Below are 23787 nucleotides of genomic sequence, written 5' to 3'. Positions count from 1 at the left end.
TAATGTTGTGTACCATTAAAGTTGTTTTGAAGTACAAACTTTATATTCGTCAATTTCCAATTTTGACGTACTTAAAAGAGGGACGAAAGATAGCAAAGGGACAGTCAAACTCATAAATCGAAAACAAACTGACAACGCTATGGCTAAAAATGAAAAAGACAAACAGAAAAACAATAGTACACATGACACAACATAGAAAACTATAGAATAAACAACACGAACCCCACCAAAAACTAGGGGTGATCTCAGGTGCTCCGGAAGGGTAAGCAGATCCTGCTCCACATGTGGCACCCGTCGTGTTGCTTATGTGATTACAAATCCGGTAAATAGTCTAATTCGGTAGGTCATAAATGAAAGGGAAGGGGATTGTAGTTACGACGTAAGGAACATATCCGATATCATTTGTGAAACGGTTATTCCATAACGGTCAACCAACTCGTGATGGCGTCCGTAAATTTTACGAAGGGATGATTTCAACTTCACCATTTGGAACTCTTGGTTTAATAGCTTCCTTGTGAGCAGTAACCCTCTATCAAGAAAATCATGATAGGAAATGCAAGCACGGGAATATCGTATCAATTGGGAGATATATACCCCGTATGCAGGTGCTGCTGGAATGTTGCTACTTAGAAATGGAAAGTTCACAATTGGAAAGCTGAAATCATCTCTTTTGTCGTAAAGTTTTGTTTTCAACCGACCCTCATTGTCAATTTCTAGATGTAAGTCAAGATATGAAGCCGACTTAACTGTATCTGTAGTATCCTTAATCTCCAATTCGATGGGATAGATGCGTTCCACATAGTCACCAAATTTTGAATTGTTTAGTGAAAGAACGTCATCTATATAGCGGAAAGTAGAGTTAACGGATATTGCTAACTTCTTATATTTCTTCCTAAGAAGTTCCTGCATGAAGTCAGCCTCATAATAATAAAGAAACAAGTCGGCAAGTAGAGGGGCACAGTTTGTTCCCATTGGGATGCCGACAGTCTGTTGAAAAACCCGTCCTCCGACGTTACAAATATGTTGTCAATCAAGAAATCAAGCATCTTGATAATATCGGTTTCAGAGAATTTTTTGTTTGAATCAGAGTGATTCTTTACAAAGTATGATTTATCCCTCCCTAAGACAAGATACTTGTATCTACGTTGGCCATTCTTTTTTATGAAGCAAAGTAATACCAACTCTTTCAATTTGTCTTTTAGTTTGGAATGTGGAATACTTGTATAAAGAGTAGAAAAGTCAAATGTTTTAATACTGCTACAAGATGAAAGAGAGTTAGATTGTATGTACTCTAAAAGATCTTTGGAATTTTTAAGTATCCACATCTGTTTCACGCCACCTCTAGAATAGGCAGTTTCGCAATAACTTTGAAGCCCGTCTTTGATTGCTGATAAAATAGATGTTAATAATTTAGAAAGAGGTTTCGTGGAGCACTTGGAAGACCCAGCAATATACCGTTGTTTGTAAGGACACTTATGTAGCTTAGGTATCCAATACAGTGATGGAAGATCCAGTTCTTCATCTTTGGTTGAAATACCAAAGGAACAAAGAACAGACCTATGATTATCCAGGATTTCCTCTTTGGTAAGTGTCGTGAGAGTATATGTTGAGTTTCCAAGTGAATTGTCTATACCTAATTCGTTTATCAAGCAATTAATGTAGTGACTTTTACAGACAAAAACGATGTTATTTGGGGCTTTGTCTGCGGGGACAACAACATATTTATCATGGAGGTCGGATAAGTGTTTAGCAACATTTGGGTCTTTAAAGATTGACGTAGCATGAGCATTGATGGACCCATTCAGTTTCTTAATTCTGATTTGTAGTAACGACCTCACTACCTTAATCCATTCGGATAGAGTGTCTACGTCTTCCTTTTCACGTTTAGCCCATTGCCTGGCATAATCCTCGACTGAGTCCATCAAAATTTTAAAGTTGTATTTCCAATTGATGGTTTTAGGCTCACGATATTTCGGACCTTTTGATAACGCATTTCGTAGAGAAGTGTTATTAACAATGTTAATTAGGTCACCGGTAATAACGTGGTCAGCGGGATTATATGTGAATTGGGAACTAACACAAGTGCAATCAGGAGGTTTAGACTTGAAGTCGTCAATATCGAGATTCTGCAAAACGCGTTTGTAATTGAAAATTTTAGTTGCAATAGGTTTGGTATAGGTATAAGAAATTATTGGTACAGACTGGTCTTTGAAATAAGGAGGTATTTTCGATTGAACTAATTTATGATGAAGGATATTGCCTAGGTTGACGCCATCGAGACCTTTGTTGGCAAAGGAAAGATTTAGAAAAGATCTTTTCTCTTTTTCATCTTTTCCAATGCGAACTGGCTTGAAAAGTCTGTGACTTGCAATATCCGAAATTATAGCTTGAAGTTTGTATTGGTATGAATGAGGGTTTGTAACAGTGGATTCCAAACATAAATTGAACAGAGAATGAAGTTTTGAAAGGGGTAATGAATAAAGTTTCGTGCGAATGTGATGAATACCTAACGGCTTTTGTATGGATGACAGCAAGTCATTAATACAGACATCATGCAGAGAAGGTGATGTATAATGACGATGACCATGACTGCGTCTACGTCGAGGAGTCGAGTTGAAAATATTCATCACATTCACCGAGTTACACGAAGGACTAGATAGAATACCTATACCATCAATTTTGTCATTGCAGCCATACTGTGTTGCAGTTCCCAATTGTCTAATCCAGTAGTCTTCTTTTTGTCTACGGAGAGTTTCTTCGGATGTTACCCAAACAATACTATGAACAGTTATACATGTTCCTTTCTTGTTTACATCCTTCACCGCAAAGGACAAACTTAAGTAAAACTTTTCCCTTTTGGTATTTTTTTTATTATGGACTCCCGTTTTTCGTTGTGTATTGTATATTTCCTAATGTGTTCGATATTCCTGTGAATGTAGCGTTTACAGAACAAAACTAATAGGTATATGCTTAATTATTGTGACTGTTTTGTATGTATTCATTCTACATCTTCTTAGCGTTAGATACTGTAATTTAGAAATTTTTGCGGGCATTTATTAATTGCTATCTTGTCGTTTAAGACTAAAATGCGATTTTAATTTTTGCAATATTGAGAAAAATAATGTTTAATCCATATATTCAAAATTTAAAATTGCGAATTTTAAATTATTGCGATTTTGACCTTGTCGCATTTATTAATTTCTGAATTTACAATATTACCTGTTACATATTTGACCGAGTAGTTATACAACCTGCTGATATTATAAGCTTCCATAGTACTAGTCTGAGGAATGTTAAGTTGAACTTCAAGTGACATTTAAAAATTAATCAATTAAATATCCAAAACGTCACAAATGACATTCGAGCAATAACAATCAATGACAAATATACTTCTAATATATTCATAATTTATAAGTCACCGATTTTTATATTCTATTCGTGCTTAGTAACTAAATGCTTATTTCGTTGTTTTATTTTATACAGTAAATTATCTCCCTTCCATTATTGTTCTCAAAATAAATACGATTTGCACACATTGCAAATATTTTATGTTTTATATCCATAACAGAGGATAGTTGTAAGAGGTCATATCTTTGGCTATGGATTTGTCAAAAAGTACAATACATATTTTGATAATTGCTGTATTTGTTTATAATAACTTCATAAGATTATACGAGATTGGATGCATCTATATTATCTGATATGATGTACAGGTCTCTTCTATAAATCTACATTGAACAATTAAGTATGAAAGTGATACCTACCCAAACAACTGACTACCTTAAACATGTTTTTGTTCTTGATCACTTATACTATTTTGGTCAATCAATTGTTGCTAGCAGTTTGTAAGCCCTGTTCGTGTTCTCAGTGCATATATATATATCATACATTGTTACTGCGTGCACTTGTCTTTCTAATTTGATTAAATTCTTCCATATGTTGTCCAAGACATTTGAAGTTTCCTATTTCGTGACATAGTCTTATTCATTATAAACAGTCTTAATCTATAAAACGTTTCTTGTTTCAATGTCCATGCATAAAATCACCCATTTTTATTAGTTTAACTGTTTTTGCATAAACGATTGGTTTATTTTGGGAATTTAACAGCTTTCGACATTGCGTGAGTATTGATACTGAGTACCTTTTAATTGATTAATAATCCTGCTTATTACAGATACAAACTATTATAAGATACATTTGTTCTCCATAAGTGGTACGACAAATTAGTGTTCCAGGACGTACCATGGCTTAAAGCCTAATTAGCTACTATAAAGATAAAGATATTCAATCTATTTCGGGAGAATATTGTATAGGTATTGATATAAGCAAATATTAGTAAAACTATATGTTTAATCAAAGATTATAAAATCTTTTAAAAGTAACCATGAGAGAGATACATTCAATACTTTAAAATAATTCTTATATGATTTGCATATTTATAAATACTTGAATTGGATTGGTAAAATTATAATTTTTCTCTTGGTTTACATTTCGATAAACCATGTTTCCTAAACTACTTTCGTAATCTATTCAATACACTTCCTTGCAGGGATACTTGATTTTCAGCAAATCGATAATAAAAAAACAAATGCATAACAGTTGTTTCTATTCTAATGCATATAAAACAAAAAATACAAATAAAATAAAAAATGCACTATAGCTTTGAAAGTGTATAAAATAAAATTTAAATAAATTCCGCGAAATTTCATAAAGGATTTGGCGAATTTAAGTCATGGCAAAACACGACATCATACGAATAAAAACGTCTAAGGGAAAGATTATTTCGTTACGTGTGTGCTTCAAATTCGAATAATATCTCATTAAAATGAAGTTTTGAAGATAGGTGTAATTTTATTTTAGATTGCTTTGCATTTATCGAACATTTATGGATTTTAGAAAGTCAATATGGTGGCCAACTCCTTAGTTACGACCTGTCAGTTGTGCATGTGATGGCAATTATAGTAACTTTCACACAGAAAATGTTAATAAAAAATAAGACTATTTGGCTTCAGAATTATAAGGATTAAACACATTTTTTCTAGAGGTTATTGATGTGTAAACCGGGGCTCTTACTCACAAACTTTACATAAAATTCCGAAAGTTTGTGAGTTAATCGCCCCGGTTTACACATCAATAACCTCTAGAAAAAATGTGTTTAATCCTATAATGATTTCGAAATTTTATAACCGCAAATTTAAATATAAAAATATGTTTGTTTTCATATCAGTACAAACGTACTGACATATGGGGACTCACAGTCTATCTTTAGAGAAATTGAAATAGTGGTAATAACAAAATTAACTGTACCAATTTTACTGCTTTAGATGGCAGTAGTTTAAAAACGTAAGACGTGTCTTTTGTTACTCATGAATTGTGAAATGTAACTATTGTATCAATTTGTTTGATGTGTTTGAGCTTTTGCTTTTGGCATTTGAGTAGGGAAATTACGTTTAGAATTTTCCTCGGATTTCAGTATTTTTGTGATAATACTTTTTTCATTAGTTTTACCTGTACCTTGATTTCACTTTTCAGTTATCTCTGCACAAGGAAAGGGAAGCAACCCTCACAGGAATTTGAAGAAGAAGTGATTCAGCTTCCTATTCTGTGTCAGTTGGATAATACTAGAGACAAATTTCAATAATTCATACATCCTCAGTGATATATGAATACCAAACACCATATGTAAACGTTCAAGCCTGATTTACAAAAAAAACCATGACAATAAATCAGAGCTATTTATGAGGGAGATATAATATTTAATTAAAAAAGATTACGACTAAATCAAATATAAATAGAACAATATCCGTATGTTCATAGTAGTACCGAAGTATGAATCTGATTTTATGGGGTGATAATCCAAAACCATTTGAAGCATTTTATAGATATTGAAAAATCAGAAGTTGAACTAATTTTTAAGCTATTTTCATAACATACAAAAACGTTTGAAATTATTTTATATCTGAAAAAGAAAAAAAAACTATGAAAAATGGATTTAATAAAAATCTTACAAGAAAGCTATTAAACCAAAGGTTCCAGGTTGTAAAGTTGAAGTAATTCCTCCGAAAATTGTACGGAGGCCATTAAGAATTGGTTAACCGTTAAAAATATGTGTTTTAATATTTCTGAAGAATCTGCTTAATACATTGCTTGATTACTTTCAATTGCTACTCATGACCATGAACATACATGATTTGAAGTTAAACTTTTTCATGATCTTTTTTCAGTCGTTGTAAATAATCAAAAGTAAAAATCCGAAAAAGCCAATCGAAACCAAATGTCCACAAAAAACACATACACAGCATGGTCAGAAGAAAACAACAAGACATACACAGCACTCCACAATACACACAGAGAAAGACTGCATAACCTGAACCAAACATAAACATAGGGTGAACTCAACGGAAACAATAGGGTCAGCTTGTCATTTCCTGCAAGACATATTTCTATAGTGAAGCAGGAACGTTGTTGATAGATTCTAGATTTTAATTTGGCCATCACATCGGTTCATTGTCTAACCTCAGTTATGACACGACTTATGGCACGATTGGTTAAAAAGAGACAAAGCTTCAGTTTAATACAATGCTAGTGCTCCTCGAGTAATATGAAACAGCTGCTTATTAATATTAAAACCACTTTAAGGTGGTACCTAACACTACAGTGAGATAACTCTGTAAAGTCAGCTAAACGTTTTAATTACGTTCTGTAGTAAAAGGAATATTAAGCTTCTCAGTGATCAAAATTGGTGTTTGTCAAATTGCTATATAACCAGTGTATTTTTTCTGACAAAACGGTTGGTTAAAATTTTTTTAAATTTATATATTTTTATTAAAGTCTCAAAGTTAATACTTTGACAAAATTTTATGAAAATAAAACGAGCAAAATTAATATTAGTGAAAGTGTTGGGTACCACCTTAAGTCAATAATAAATACAAATCAAGCGGGAAAAAAACAGACTTGCATAGAATCCAATAGGGGACCGATTGGGTTATTAAGATAAGCGTCTCCTAGTATACATGCACCGACCTTGCAAAACTATATAAACTAAGACAGAATGTCCCCATTACGTATATAAACAATTGGTACATTTACAGATCAGATGATTCTTCCTGTATCAAAAGACCCAAGAACATCGAAATCATGTCGCTAGTCATCGAATTCGTGATTGTAACCATAATATTGATTTCAGACATGTTTCTATATAACTCTGATGGAGCAGCTTTGTGTCAGTAGCACGACTCTGGTAATGAAATCCGTATTATTGTGAACATACACGAGCATTACGTATCAAAAGAGGGACGAAAGATATATCTATCCCTAATAGACATGTTACGAAAAGGTATATTCTCGACGCTGAGGTTGACAAATTAGACTTTAAATTTGGGGACGGTGTCAAAACACTGATTATAGATTTAAACAGGTAAAATTTAAATCCTGTGCATCTTGGTTAATTCAAATCACATTATTTAGAACATCATCATTTAACATCCTACATGACAATTGCTTTAGTGATATCATTACTGGCTCTCATAAGACATGAAAGGTGTACGCGTGCAGGAGTGCGGGGTGGGCTAGAAAAAGGAGGGCTGAGAGTTATACAAGTAATTCGATTCTATATTGATAATATATACACAGTAAGCCAGTTAGATATTAGTTTTATTGTTGTATTACAGTTCCTGAAAAAGTTCAATCTGTCGCTCCGCTAATCCCACACAAGGCTCTACAGTCTGGTTGATTTTTTCTCTCGGGTGTCTCCGTAATCTTCCAATGACTCTGAAAGTTTTAAGCGCCTTATAGCGTGTTCGACATATACCCGACACTCTAATATACTCAAATTCCTTTTTTTAACATTTTCTTCTTTCTGCTCGTGGTTTAGCTCTTAGCTGATGGCGTCTGCAATGGGTAACGACGGGCGATCGACATAGATAAATTTTATCCGCTAAGATGATAAATTCTAGGGGAAATCTAATAACTCCAAACCTGGTCCAATTAAAAGCAAAAGATTATACTGTTGGACATCATTTTGGTGTCCTAGGAAACCACTTCGAATGAATCTTATATGATTTATGTTGTCTTCAATCACCTGTGTATGAATGCAATGTCTGTGTCTGTGTTCGGAGTCAGATTGCTCTTGAGGCTCAGTCTGTGGTCTGTAAATGGCATGAGAGGTTCCGTCGATTGCAGCTAACGCTGTGGGTAATGTATGCCACCCACCGCGTAGTTGGCGCCAATTTTCTACGGTTGGCCAAGAAATATTGGGGGCATATATTTCCCAAAGAATTGGAATCAAGGCATTTATTTATAAAAAGAGAAAACGCGCATAACGCACAATTTTTGATCTTGCTTAAGAAAATCAATTGCTGCATTACAAGCTTATTAGAAAAACTATGCCGAAAGTTCTTAAAGACCTGGGAATGACTCTGGACTCTTCTGATAGTGAAAGCAGGTAAATAAAAGCGTGGTTTCATATTTTCCCCGCGTAGTTTACAAAAACAATAAGATGTGGTATCAGTGACAATGAAACATATATCCATCTATCTATTAGAAATCATAAGGTCTTTGACAATGAGAAAAACCTATACCGTATACTAGTAGTCGACTATAAAAGATCCCGAAAAAGTGAAATAATTTAAAACAAAACCCTTTACGAGGAACACATATGACAGACAGTAGCCAACGACAACCACTGAACTACAGGCCCTTGACTTAGGACAGGCAACTGAAAAATGTACTGCGGGCTTAAACATGTTTGTAATATATTTTCTGCCTTTTTATCGCCCTATTCTGTCCGGACTTTTTTTTTAAGAATTTATCCTGCTTTTTTTTTACATAAATTGTGGTTTTTTTTTTGGCTAATTCTGCCCTTTTTTTTAACTCAAAACTCGTGTCCTGCCTTTTTCAAATTTAATCCAATTTCAACAAAACGTTTCAGGAATTAATAAAATACAAAATATCTGCATAAGGTGGTGTGTAAATGCAAAGTCATTATGCAATGTTTTTGAAACTCTTCATGGGTTGTTCAACCGGTCAATAGTGACTCATATTTTACACAAACCTCTTATCGTTCTGAACATATATGAAATATTTGCCACTGGAGTTTAATCAACCAACAATCAATCAATCACAAACACCTTATAAAGAAAATACAAATTGAGCTGAAACTGTTTAAATTACGACAAAGTTGGAAGGAACTAAAGGAAGAAAATACATGCCTTCGAAGCTATATGACCGGGAGTAAGTTTTCTTAAACTATAATGCAACATATTTCAAGTTGAAATTGTATAAAAATCGTGTTTTAGGTGTTTTAAAACAGACCCCGTTAGATTAAAATTTAGGTGGCAAACAACTGGGTAAAAATACATACACTTCCTTGTTTGCTTTTCATAACTATAATTATAAACATGACCGTTTCATATATATTCACTAGTAGGTATAAAACAGATTATAATACCCAAGATCATTTGCATGGTCTATTAAGGGCTCGCCGAAGAATTCACATACGTATGTACCCCGTGTCTCCGTTGCCCCGCACATCTACTGCATTTACATGACCGTCCCCCCTATATTTTTTTTTGCATTAGAGTTTCTTAAAAATATTATGGAATTTATTAATATCTATTTCTTATATGTCTTATGGTACAAATGTTATTGAATAGTCGTTCCATACGGAATTGCCTCCAAAAGGATCAATGCAGTTTTTAAATAATATTCAATGTAAACACAGGTAATCTCTATTGTGTTTTGACACAGTCCCCACATTTAAAGTGTAATTTGTCAACCTCAGCGTCGTGAATATACCTTTTCGTAACATGTCTAATACGAACTATATTTATATCTTTTGTTGTTTTTGTTATGGCCGTCTCGATACTTGTGAGTCTTTCTGTTATGTCAACATTTTGTCAGTGTTAATCCCTATTGTACAGTTGAAACCGTATATATTGTCATTCGTTCCCTTTATAATAACGAATCTTCGAAATAACGAGAGGAAAGCAACTATTTATCTATATATCATTGGTTGTATTCTACAAACCAGAAGATACATACGGTCACCGGATAAGTTGATGTCGTGTTAACTTTATTTATTTTATTTGTAAATCTCTACTACAATGCGTCTCGTGTCAGTCTCTTAACATGGAACAAGAATTATATATCTTCATTGAGGGATTGTTTACTGCGTAAATCTTTTCTGGCCTAGTTGTTTGTTTTTCTCGGCAAATGGCTATAAAAAACAATTTGATTAAGTGGGTAAAACTTGTTAAGTTGTGGACGAAAATATAAAACTTTTAACATTTATAGTCAGTAATCACTATTGGTATATCAAATTGACATATTATGTCTGGCGTACACGGTACGTAAATAGAATCAATGATTAAATCTATTGTAAGATTGAGCGTATAATGGTGATGTCTTTTCTGTAAATAAATTGGTAAAACGCAATGTGACAGATATAGATTTATTTAAACAAATGATTTGTAACCAAGAAAACTATAATAAGCAAAAACAAAATAGACAAAAGAATACAGCCCGATCAACATTTTGACAAATAAGCATCTTATGTTGAAGTTTTTAGTGAGATACGTGTTTGTTTACGTCAACGGAGACAATTCTGTAATTTTAATTTTAAATTCCACTTTCTTTCAAAACATAAACCGTTACCTTTGTATTGTCTTTTTAATGTAAAAAAAACTCTTTTCGGTTTATTTTGTTAATTGTATGCGACGTTATAACTTATCTCTTAAGACAATATTAATTGTCACACGCACTATTAAGAAAAAGTAATGGTTAGACTTCCAATTTTATTTCTTGATTGACGAATGTCTTCAACAAGTAGACAGAGTGATAAAGTGATATTCATTTGAGTACCATGATTTCCCTTTTCTGCCAGCTACAGCTTTATCCTCTAGACAATTTAGATATGTCGACAGCATAGATAGACCTCAGGAATATTGTGAAATGTATCAGTTTTTATGTTTTCAAGACGGGTATTTTATCTATTATGTAAACTTGATTAATTCTGCTATGTTTTGACGTAATTATTCCAAACAGAAACTAGCTATTTAAAAAATACTTTTTGAAACGAGTTATCTTAATTGTCAAATTCAATTCAAACCTTTTGTATGCAATGTAGACTATTTGTACAATACTTTTAAGGTTTTATTGCAAATATGCTATTCGGTTTAGATTCGGAATAATGTAGATTTTGAAAATTTGTATAGACAGTAATAGAATGAATAATAACTTATAATATAAAACACGTACTTATAACCAAAAAATATAAAGTGAAGACGAATAAATATTGCGCTTCCCTTTAAAACAATGAATCCGTTTAAAACTTATGTATACGTTATCGTAACAGTACCCAAACAACATCATAAGTTAACTTAACAGACATATAAAGGTTACAGACGGTGTTCATCGATTGTAACCTTATTAACTAAAAGACCCAGGACCTAGTCTAAATCAATAGCGTTTGGACTGATACCAAAATCCAATTGCAAAATAGAAAAAAAAACAAATTACGACATGAGGTAACAGAAAAGCTGATTAGCAAATTAGGTTAACAATCAGCCAGTTTGGCATGTCAATAAACCAGGTTCAACAATTTTTCGTATATGTCCTGTATCAAGTCAGGACAATAGCAGTTGGTATCAAATATTTTGTTACTATGTATGTTGCATTTTGGTACACTTTGGTGTTCGTTTTGTTCCTATGTTTTCCTTTTATATTTGATGTGTTTTCCTTGGTTTTGGTTTGTAACCCGGATTTGTTTTTTTTTTTCTCTAAATCGATTTATGACTTTTGATCACTGGTATACTACGGTTACTTTTATTTATCATGTACTAAACTGAAACATGACTGATTGGGATACAACAATTAAGAAAAGAGCACTTCCTTCAATTTCTTTTGATTGAAATTTCGCGTTTTTTTCCCAGTCCAATACCAATCATCTTTTAAAAATCGCATTCATTCTTTGTCACTGTAAGGTAATTATGAAGATCATAGTTTGTCTGACGAAGCCTTCACTATTTCAAGGCGTAAAAGCTATTTGTGGTGTATGTAATGTCATTGGATCAACTGTTTTGTAAGGAAGAAGCTCAATAACGATAAATGTAATCCCATCGTCGAAAGTCACGTTTCTATATCAGGTGAGGATGGTTGATATTACAACTAGCACTTAGAGAGGAGTTCACAACGTAGTCAGTGCTGAAAGATTCTAAATAATGTTAGATTACGAATACGAAACCAGCATTTGCATAAAAAAAAACATACATCAACATCCCCCACTCCTCGCATTTAGTTCTCAATTCTACCCACACATTTCGATTTAATGTTTACATACTGTTGTGATTTGAGTGCAAAATTAGAAAAGATATATTCAGCGATACTATTGAAAAAGTAACAACTATATTGGTACAACCTCAAGAAGAATGTTATTGTGTAGATGTTAAGATATATTGGTACAACTTCAGGAAATTTAAATATTATTGTGTCCATGTAATACAAGATAAATAATTTTATTTTAGCTTAGAGGTAAAAGGTCAAGTGTGCACTTTATTTCGGATTAAAGAAATTTGTTATCCATTTGAGAAAATCATAAATTCAAATTGATACTAATAGATGATTTCACAATAAGAGTCTTATAGGTACTTTTAATGATCTGTTCGAGGTTATGTCGCAGAAGGAAAAAGTTAAATCACAAAAAAACTGAACTCCGAGGAAAATTCAAAACGTAAAGTACTTTATCAAATGGCAAAATCTAAAGCTCAAACACATCAAACGAATTGATTACAACTGTAATATTCCGGTCTTGGTACAGGCATTTTCGTATGTTAAAATGTGATTGTATATTTCAGAGTATATAAATATCTTTGTCATATAATTTTATTTCAATAATTTCAGGAGTATTCAGAATTTGGTCAATTTATTAAAATTGTTATAAACTTATCAATAACGAAACCATAAACGGTAATCCTGATTATTATAAACTGTTTGTTTTCTACTAAAAATTGAAGATAGTCATTATTTACAGATGATTATCAGCTGACAGCACTGATATTTTCATATTTATTTACGATATTTCATCTTGTTAGAGTCTGACAAATGATGGACACATCATGGATAGTAATTAAATTGAATGACCTAGATCGATACTCAGACAAACTAAGTTTCTTTTAAAATATATTCCACACTGAAAGTCGATATTTCAGATACACTATACATATTTTGTTTCAAACATGGTTTAGGAACTGATTCACTTTCTTGTTGTTTACAAGTCATTTTGTTTTGTGAGAATGTTGTCAATTAAGGAACGTATAGAACAAAAGAAAGTGTCATAGCTCAAGTTATTCGAAGCATATGATACATCTTACATGTTAACTTCTTTTTGCACCCGATGTGTAGCGTTCCCAGCTAGTTTATCGGTTAATCGTTCTTATGATGAACATCTAGTGCAGAAGTTGTATCGTTAATGAAAACTCTTCCTCTGATGGTAGGCTGTTAGTCCCTTAAGATAGCACCAACCCAGTAGCCAGTACATCGGTATATAGTTGGCATGAAAATTTTGATATTGTTGTATTTTTTAATGATGTCATGAAATTTTGAAATCATCATATGGATTTGATCTCTTTTGTTGATAGTTCTGATTTCTTGTCCATGATCGGCTTTGAATCGATTCGGGTTCATTTAGTTTTATCAGTTCTACAACATATAAAAGTACTTTCAAGCATGTCTTTTCCAAATGTGTCTTTACGTTTAGTCCTTTTTACTTTTATCAACTCTTCATCATTTATGTTCAGTTTACGTTTTTTCTTATATTTTGGCCTCTACAATTATTGTGTAGAGGTCCATTGTCGAAATGCACATCTTGTGTACTAAAATGGTACCGTTAATATAAGATTTATAAAACAGAAGTACAAGAGATCAAATCGCCTTTATGGTATTTTTAGCATAAACTTTCAAAGAATACCATAGAACCACCATTGACATTAAATAGCGTGAATGACTTAACATAATTAACGTCACGGTAATTGTTTTTGTGGTATCAAGATGAGATAGTATGTATCTGATATTGTTAAATCGTCGTTTAACTGAAAGATTGAGATAATTTCACTATGTAATCAGAAGGTATTAATTATATGATAACATTTTTATTGATATGTTTTCCTCTTGCAAAGTGTCATGCAAGGTTTAAATATGATACAGTTGGACTATGTCTGTCAGTGACTATTGATACCCATATGACTTCAATCTATGTGTTTATTTTCATTCATTAATATATTGGACTATAACACCTCATTAATTATGAATTTTGATTGTCCCTTCGGTGTCTTCCACGTCTATTGTAACAACGTACATCTAATACATTTGATTTGCCAGTCATGAATAAAAGAAATCCAAGCTTTGAGGTCTCAATTCTCAGTATGGAAAACGTGTTTAAACAAAGTTTCCCTTAGCGGAAAAAAATCTGATATTTTGAGGATTTAACAATCAGACGTTTGCGAGTATGCACGCAGTCTGTGTTCTTAATCTAAAAAATATTGTAGATAGATATGGGAAGATGTGGTATGAGTGCAACCTAGACAACTCTTTATCCGAGACCCAATTTGTAAAACCATTATAGGTCAAAGTTCAGCATTGCTCACACCGAACAACTAGCTATAGAAGGCCCCTAAAATGACTAGGCCCGTTTATACAAAATCTATTTTCTTACTTAAACTACATCTACAGGACTAATGACATTAGATTCATCATTATTATTTTGGCCGATTCTATCAAATATTTGTTGTTTTAGGAAACATGTCTGAGTATACTTTCATGTGATTATGGACTTTCCGAATTGATTTTCCTCTAAGTTCAGTATTTTTGTGATTTTACTTTTTTCTTACGTTTGTATAGAAAAAAATATACAAAAATTGAATTTGTATTTATGGTTTACCTTCGAAATCCGCGAAAGTTAGTGTGCCATTAATGATAAGAAGTCCATAGAATTCAGATTTGTATTGGTATGTGCATTTGCTGTGTGTTCTTCTTATTTGTTACAAATGTCAAAACTGAAAACTAATCATTAACTTAATAAGTAAAATGTTAGTATTTCTCTTGGACTCTCAACAAACGTATGTGTTAATCAAATAACTGCAATAGTATAAATTGTTCATATCTGATCTTTGGTCCATTAACAAGTTACTGTACCAATATAACACTATAATTATCTGTTAACGAATAGTTTGTTTGGTTATGGCATCATACCTGCTGAGTAATAGTATAATAGATTTACAATGCATTAATTATATTTATCATCATAAAGAATATTGTTTATCTGTGTTTCAGATACGCACCTGTCAAGGCAAACATGTGAAATGAAAATATGTAGAACAAGGTTAGTAGCATTCTACTTAATTCAATCTTATATACTAGATTAGCCTCTTAATGTTTACAAAACATTTCATGTTTATTATATTTGTTATATTTCCTTAATCTTTACGTTGAACGTATGTTAATTTGATTTGCAGTAATTTGTATTGTATATTGTAATTAGTCTGTGTTAAACTTTGAGTATAGGAAAATGTACAGCAAAACCGTATATCAATTCTGTGATTTGGACTAGCTGCAAGCATTGAAATCTGACAAGGCTTGGTGACATCATTTTCTGTCGCTGTAATTACAGTTTTTATACATTGTCATTGTATACTCGAAGTTATACCATGCGTACATGTAGTTCTTTAAGTTACTCGTTGGGATCGTAAATTGAACGATCGTTTCTTGCTCGAAATTGATTTCACACTTGTCTGATTATCATAAAAATAGAAAACTATTAACGAGTTGTGAGTTTTGTTAGTGAATATACAGTTGAACAGGTATGTTCATGAAGCAGGTGCGATATTGTCATTTTTATCACTTCTAAAATAATATATAATACAATCGTTTGAAATGGAGAGATTTTTTAAAATGAAAAAAGTGTAACATGTTTCATTATAAATTATGGAAAAGAATTCAAGCTGGTTAAATAATATTACGTCAACTTAGATCCCGATATAACTTATTTTTGCGAGGAAAGGGTATAATCGCTTTTATTTTAAAAGTATTCGATAAAGTAACATCATACGTGCCCGGTATTGCACGAAACGTTAAGAGTTGTTCTAACTTTGATATCATCTCGACCATAATTCATAATTCTATATTGAATGTTGAAACGACTTCCTTCTAAAAAGAACTGTTAAATGTACAAATAGGACAGTGTGTTGCGCAAACATATTCAAGAAATAAACTTGAAAAACATTGATTAAGCATTTCTTACTTATCATGAACGAAGAACACCATAAAAATATGTAGAAATTCATGGCGAAAAATAGAAAAGTTTGAAATGGATACTTGGGTACTGTTTGTTGTGAAGGTCAAACAGTGCCAAACATGCCTTTTTATTATTATTATTTTAGCATCGAGTGAACAGGTATTAGATTAATAATCAGACTCATATCCCCATTTTATATGCAAATAATAATAAAACAAATCGGCAACAAAACCAGTGATGAACTTCAATGATCCTAGTTGCTCTAATAGTGACATGTCATTTTATCGCCTGTCATGTAAATACCTTAAATATATTTGCCTTATTTAATTTTTTTTTTGTACTTCTGCTTTTTATCTCAAATAGATAACTATCTGCGGTTGTAACATGAATTTTAAGTCTCGGTGGAATGGTAATTTACAGATTGGTTCAACCTGTTTGTACTTTTAAACGATAGGTTTCGATGTGTCTGTGAATTGTTAATTGTCATAAACTATATGATTACAAGTTCCTCGTTTTGCGGCATATTAACGAATACTGCTTATCTTGAAAAGCAGAATTTCTAATACTTCTGATTAGGTGATTACATATATGTTAGTCACATTTTATGATGGTGTTTAACTTATATCACCAGATGCCGTCTTTGTAAATTCTCATTTTTAATCAATAAGTAGTCTAAAGTTTGTCGACGTTAAATGTTGTTATTTGTAGGAGGTGTTCGGTACTTTTCTTTAATAAGTAGAATTAATTATACAAAAACTGTTATATTGCTAAACCTTTGGTTCTTTCAGGTTTTACCAGCTCTCTGCCTTTGATTAAGAAATATATGTTTATACTTCGACTTTAAAGGAGATACATTCCTTGTCGAAATCGCACCTGTTGTTGTAAATATAGGCACCGTTAATAGTATTGCACATCAAGTACATGTGTCTAATCTGCCTCGTGATATAGCTTTCATCTATGTCTGGTGTTTCCAGAATCTACACGAGTCATACGAAATATTACATGTCTTAGCCTGAAAGGCATAATTTCAAATTAATGACATTCATTTTCCGATGAAAGTACGTGGTAGAATTATTCTACAACTGTGTTCTTTTTTTCTTTCTATTATTAAAATCTGTTATTACGATCATTATAACTCACGTGTGAAACGCATATCATTTTCAACAATGTATAAAACCAGTGCGACAACGTCACGACAACGTCACGACAACGACGAGACAACGAAGATGATAATGACGATTTTCTCATTATGGAAAGAAGGTATCGGGTTTGAATACACATTATAAACACCTACATGTAATTGTGTTTAGTAAAGCTAAATATATATATAAAGAAGGAATTCTAAAGAAAAATGACAAAAAATAATCAATACTGTATACGTACATTGCACTTTTTATTTAACTCCATTTATGTGATTTATTGTGAAGTCTGATACTACATTACCCAATATTTGTTCAGTTTATAGCTCTCCCTATTATACAATCGTGATATAAAACAGCAGATTAATGGCTATAAAAGAATACTGTTTCCATCAACCATTCTTAAATGGCAGAAAGGAAACCCATGCAAAGTTCAAATTGAATGAGTTTGTCTCTGGTACTGTAGTATATCGCAGCGATTTATAACAAAACAGATTTATAAAAAAGGCTTTATTTTTTTTCTGTCCTATAGCAAATATGATATGAACACAATTGCTACCATTATAACAAACAACACTCCTAAGACTAAGTACGACCAAAAGTGACGGGACAAGGCCCATTGTCTTTCATCTAAGACACGTATCACAATAAACAACTAAAAACACATATCAGTATATGATAGTATCAACAAAACATTATAAAACTTAAGGACTGTGCAACAATAGCACTATCATAAAAAAATATAATAGAATATTGTTAATGTAGTTATTGTAGTTATTTGGGTAAATTGTAAATAGGAAAATGGTCCCAAAATCAAATAAATTTAATGTTAAAAACACGAATGTTGTGTGTTGCCGTTCGTTTTATTTTGTTTTGGAAAGCCTGCATCAGAATTTGGTGTCTCATTTGTTATCCCAGGGCCCTTTTAAAGTCTACCGCACATGATTCGTTTTGTTCATTGTTGACATCCGTATAGTGGCATGCAGTAGTTCAGATCAAATTCTTTTTTTTTTTTGGCGAAAAGCTATTTCATTGTCACGCATACCACATCCCCTTACATTGTATTTTGCCAACCAATCTGCTATATATATATATGTCATCCGGGAACTGCCATCTGATAAGCTTTAGATTAGTATGAGTTAAGTTACATTAATTGCTGTATTTAATCCAATTTCTGGTTTAATATGTCAATTATTGCTTTTCCTTATTTATTAAAGTCTTATCAAATCACTCCGGAATTCACCACATGTTTCCTCCGTCATTCGGTTCTAAAAATCAATTGTTCCTCCAATACTCATCGCCAGTAGTTATAATTATTGGATAGCAAATCTTTCAAATTCTTGTTTTTGTTCTAATCAATTAAAGTAATGCAATTATTTCCATATTACATTGACCAAAGTTAAGGCCTTTCTTCCTGTAAGAAATTGTGAGGTCTTGTTTTGATTATTTACCATTTAGATGAGGATTCTCTTTACTTGATATAATAATGAATTTTGTGATTTACAAATCCAAAAATATTTGGAATGATTAATTCGTTATATTTGTGTAACGTCATATATATATATTATATATATATTGTTTGAATATGATATTTTTGCTGTACCGACGGACAAACCAATTATTCCGATATCAGTACATACATTCGTCATAACAATTGGCATGCGTTATGACAGGATTTTTTTTTCTCTTCGAATCCTCATTAAAAAAATGCTTTATGCGAATAGTCGAGAAACTAGAAGCGGGAAAAATCGTGACATTCTTTTCTCGCCGGTGGGTATTTAAATGTCTTAATGTGAATCATGTCTTTTATAACTTAGAATATCAACATTACTATGGAAACGTATTTTATAACTTGAATTCTTTTATTTTCAGCCTCATGACGAAATGAGAAGAGATGTTGTGCCTAAAAGCACAGTTCCATCTTCAATAATTTTATCGAATAGTCTTGAGATTATAAACAATACATCAAGTATTAATACGAACTTACATGATTCTGACATAACAGATCAGAGATATCTACTTGAAAAGGAATTTTACAAGACTTATGATCCTAACGTGGGATTTAATACAGCACTAGTGCTAGGAGTTATGTTGAGTGCTTTACTTCTATACGTTATTTATAGAACAAAAATTAGAAAACCGCTTCTTGCATTTGTTAAGCGTCAATTTTACGAGTTTCGTCACCGTGGTATGCCACGTGAGGAAGCATCATTGGTTGATATCGAGGTTCGTGACAATGTGGATAATAATGACAACGACGCTGGTGATACCGCCGAAGGTAATGACGAAGTGTTCTACGATGAAGTGGAAAAAACACATCATGATAAAACTTATCGTTTATTGCCAACATTTTCTATTTCTGACGACGATAAACAACTTCCAATCGTTGTTATGGATATGAAATCTGCTACGGCTGACTGGGTACAACAGCAACATAACTTTTTGGAACCAGGAACTTTTATACTAAAAGTCAAGTCCGATACAATATGTCCTCAGGGAAAAGAAATTAATCCGTCCAAAGTACACACGACGTCAAATATTCCTGGTGCTAGGTCTCAGCATTGTTTGTCACACGCAAGGACACACAGACAGTATATTCATAATTGTAAATATTCAAATGCATTAAACCAAAGTCTACCTACATTGAAAACTCAAGATTCAATTCGTTCGTCGGAAAGTGACGTAAAGCCTTCGAAAAAAACTCGACTGAAAAATACAAAGCACCAAAGTATGTCTTCAGAACCTAAATCGCCTATGCCTCATTCTCATATCAAACAGCCAGTGCATCTGACACCCATTATAAAAATTCAGAATTACGATAAATCACAACGAACTACAATTGACAAAAGGGAGGACCGAGATTCCGTAAGCAGCAGTTCCTCGGACGATCCTCAAATCCTTCGTATCACAGCTGATAACTGGAATAAAAATAAACAGCTTAAGATGTGCAGCTCACAAAGTGTAGATAGACGGGACGACACTTGTCCCTATTGTGAAACAACAAGTAAAATACCAGTACTAAAGCAATTTAGTTTGGATATTCCGAATGATAAACATAATATTCTTGTGCCAGTGATAGACTATACAGGGACGTCCAGATCTTGTCAAAATATCACGTCAATGGAGACAACTTTATGATATACGGTCAGGGTCTGTGAAACAATTGTGATATGTTTTGCAAGTGTAAGAAATATTTTTGTATCCATATCATTCTGTAATTATATAAGTTTCATCCATTCCAAGTTGTATTTGTAGATTGTAAGTTAACATATTCATTACAAAACATGATGAATAATTCAGTTAGTGGTTAACCATCATAAGATTATCTCGAGTTATACAATGACTGTAAGGCAAACACGGGATCGAAAAACAATTTACCTTGCATATTTCCATCATAGGTGGATTATGTATATGCTTTCAGTCTGGCTAACGGCAAATGTTTAACATCATGCTATTTGGGAAGGGATTTCCAATACAAAAGTAGATTAAATATGTGTATCTGAATTGCAAAAGAGGTAATCACGACATGGGTTATTCACAGCAGCAGATAGAATCGATTCAGTATAGTATGTTTGAAAAATCTTTGAAAACTTGATATGATAAAAATAAGAATGGAAATTATAAATGTGTTAAAGAGACCCGATGATCTACTTTGGGATATATATCCGATTTTTGTCCAGATTAAAAAAAAGTTTTATTTATATTGAAAAATAAGTAGATGAGGTAAATTACCAATAAGAGAAATAAATTTCCACCAGCGACCAAAATGACGTATAAGCAACTATAGGTCATCGGACCAACATCAAGTAGTAAGCTATTCGAGGACCTGACAGGACAAATGTAAAACAATGCAAACGATAAGTATGGGCAAAACAATAAACAAATTAAAATGGTATGAAGAATAAAAGACAACGACCTTATTACAGTATTCTATACTGGGGCAGTGGTGTGGTAGACAACATCAGAATAAACTCTAAAAATCAGTGGTAAAGAGCTAAACTCATAAGATACATAAAAGGCGCAAAAACAACAAACAAAAACACAAGACATAAAATACAGATCTGAGAATACTAGCAGTTACTGCAAGCTAGTTTATACCAAATAACAACTAAAACAAATCCTGTATCTAAGTCTAACAAACAAATTAATATACAGGAAATGGATGAAGTGCACGTACAGGCATAATAAAACTATCAGGGGGAAATATGAACTTGTACAGTGCCAACATATAGGTATCGGACTGAATTTAGGAGCTTAATGTTTAACGCTATGTACTTTTTCCTTTTGGTTTTTCTTTTTGTCTCACCTGTCGCTAAGGAACTTACGGATTCTCATATCCATGTATCTTAATCTGGTATCGTATAGTCTTATAGGTCACGTATCAGTATAGAACGTCTCTCGGGGCTGGTAAAAAAAACTTATGTGAAAATTCCAGTTCTGAACAAATACAATTTCCTAATTCAATCATTATACATTATTAAACGTGTTACTCATATTATACAATCTAGGGCGTGAAGTAATCTGTTCAAGATATAATGAAAAACTAGAAGAATATATTTTTCAGTAAGATATAGTTAAATATTGATATTTATTTATATGATTGTTTATTTATGTCGGGGAGGTCTCTAACACGTTCCCGAATTGGTCTAATGACACTATAATTATTCAAATCTTTAATATAAAAACAAGTGCAAATATCTGTTTATAATATTTACAAAAAAAAGGGGTCCGTCGAACAAGGAATTAAATTGGTGTGGCCTTACCTGATAATTGACCTACACTTTTCTATATGTTAAAGCCGATTGCACTGAGTGTGTAGGTAAAGGTAATATATTTGGTTAGCTTGCTTGCTAGCCGAACCGTGAATTCAATATTAGGTAAGGTATACTATCCTTCTTTTGAAGTAGCCTAGTCCTACTGACAGATAAATTGGTTATCTGTCGGACTAGTCCACCCTTAGAGGAGGGTAGTTACCTAACCTTATAATGACTTCACGGTTCAGCTAGCAAGCAAGCTGACCAAATATATTACCTTTGACTACAAACTCAATGCAATTGGCTGTAAAATATTGCCTTCCTAAACTTTATTAGACAATTTCATATTTAATCTCGCTATTGTGTTTTACAGTGACTACTTTTTTTTTCTTCTGATTCTTGGTTATGAGAGTGTTACATTTTGAGATTATGTGCCACAACCTACGTCTACTCATCTAAAACATATTAAAATAGAAAAAAAGACACTTTTACTCAAATAATCTTCTTTTTAATCATTTCGAGTATTATAACGCATTTAGAATAAAAATGAATAGACGAAAATTTCTACCCTAATATTGATAGTTTAACTTCTAACTATCTACTGTATGGTGAAGAAAAAATCCATATCGTAGAATGGAACAGACAACATGCAACTGATTTCAAAGAAATGAATTCATAAATACCAACAATAAAGATGTCGAATTCACTTCCAAGATTACTGCTAAGGGAGTAACATACGTGTTTTTCTGTTTAAACAAAGAAGATTATATGTGATACGTATAGATGCATACATGTTGACATGTTGACAATCTACACCAGGGTATCCATACTAGGATACTTCTAAGTAAAAGTCAAAATACAAATTGAAATTTGATATACCCTCCTCAAATTTGCTCAAAGCTCATGTCTTTCTCCTTGATTGTTCTGTAATATTTGCCACTGGGCGTAATGCAATAAATAGTCAATCTTTTTCTATGACGTTCGTGTACAGAGGAGTATCTCATATATATTTTTTTTCTAAAAAAATCTTATTGAAAACACAATCCTATTTTTGAGGACAGGTTACACGTGCCTGCCCTTCTCAAATTTCATATGAATTAAAATCCCGAACAATTTAAATAAAGAATCGTGCATAATCATATGAGGACCTTGCTTTAACCAAACTTCACTGAAACTATAAATTCAGGATCTTTTGAAATCATAGATGAAGCCAATAATGATTGGCCCGACTATTTACCTTAAAGGAAATTCAATACCCAAGCTCCTATAGAATATTAGAATAAAAAAAAATCTGAATCAAATGTATAGTTTATTTTTTTTATTAGAATGAGGTTTTTTTCATAAAACGAGGTTAGACAACATATTTTAAAACAACCCGTGCTTCATTCAAAACCTTTAAAACACGATGTTATATCTTCATCATTATATATTTGGCCGGACAAATAGCGAAAAACCGTAAAAATTCTATTTGTCCGGCTTGCCGGATGAATAGACATTTTTGACTATTTGTCCGGCTAGCCGGACGAATAGCCACTGCCTTTATACTATGACCACTGATAATTAAATCTCCGTACACTTAAAAACTAACAGGAAAACGTGTGTTGCCCTT

The 23787-nt window shown here is 32.4% G+C and overlaps 1 protein-coding gene across 1 annotated transcript in view; it reads left to right on the top strand.

Annotated features, from left to right (window-relative positions):
* LOC139484789 (uncharacterized) overlaps positions 1-20914 on the top strand; it is a 39906-nt gene extending 18992 nt beyond the window's left edge. Inside the window, exons 2-3 of the mRNA XM_071268757.1 lie at positions 15325-15373; positions 19297-20914. Coding sequence (XP_071124858.1) covers positions 19309-20562 — 1254 coding nt within the window. The 5' untranslated portion in view covers positions 15325-15373; positions 19297-19308 and the 3' untranslated portion in view covers positions 20563-20914. The remainder of the gene's footprint in view (positions 1-15324; positions 15374-19296) is intronic.
* The last annotated feature ends 2873 nt before the right edge of the window (positions 20915-23787 follow it).

This window comes from Mytilus edulis, chromosome 8 (genome assembly GCF_963676685.1).
Source record: "Mytilus edulis chromosome 8, xbMytEdul2.2, whole genome shotgun sequence".
Taxonomy (NCBI): Eukaryota; Metazoa; Mollusca; class Bivalvia; order Mytilida; family Mytilidae; genus Mytilus; species Mytilus edulis.
Note: the sequence above shows the minus strand (reverse complement) of the source record. Positions and strands in the feature narration are given on the sequence as shown.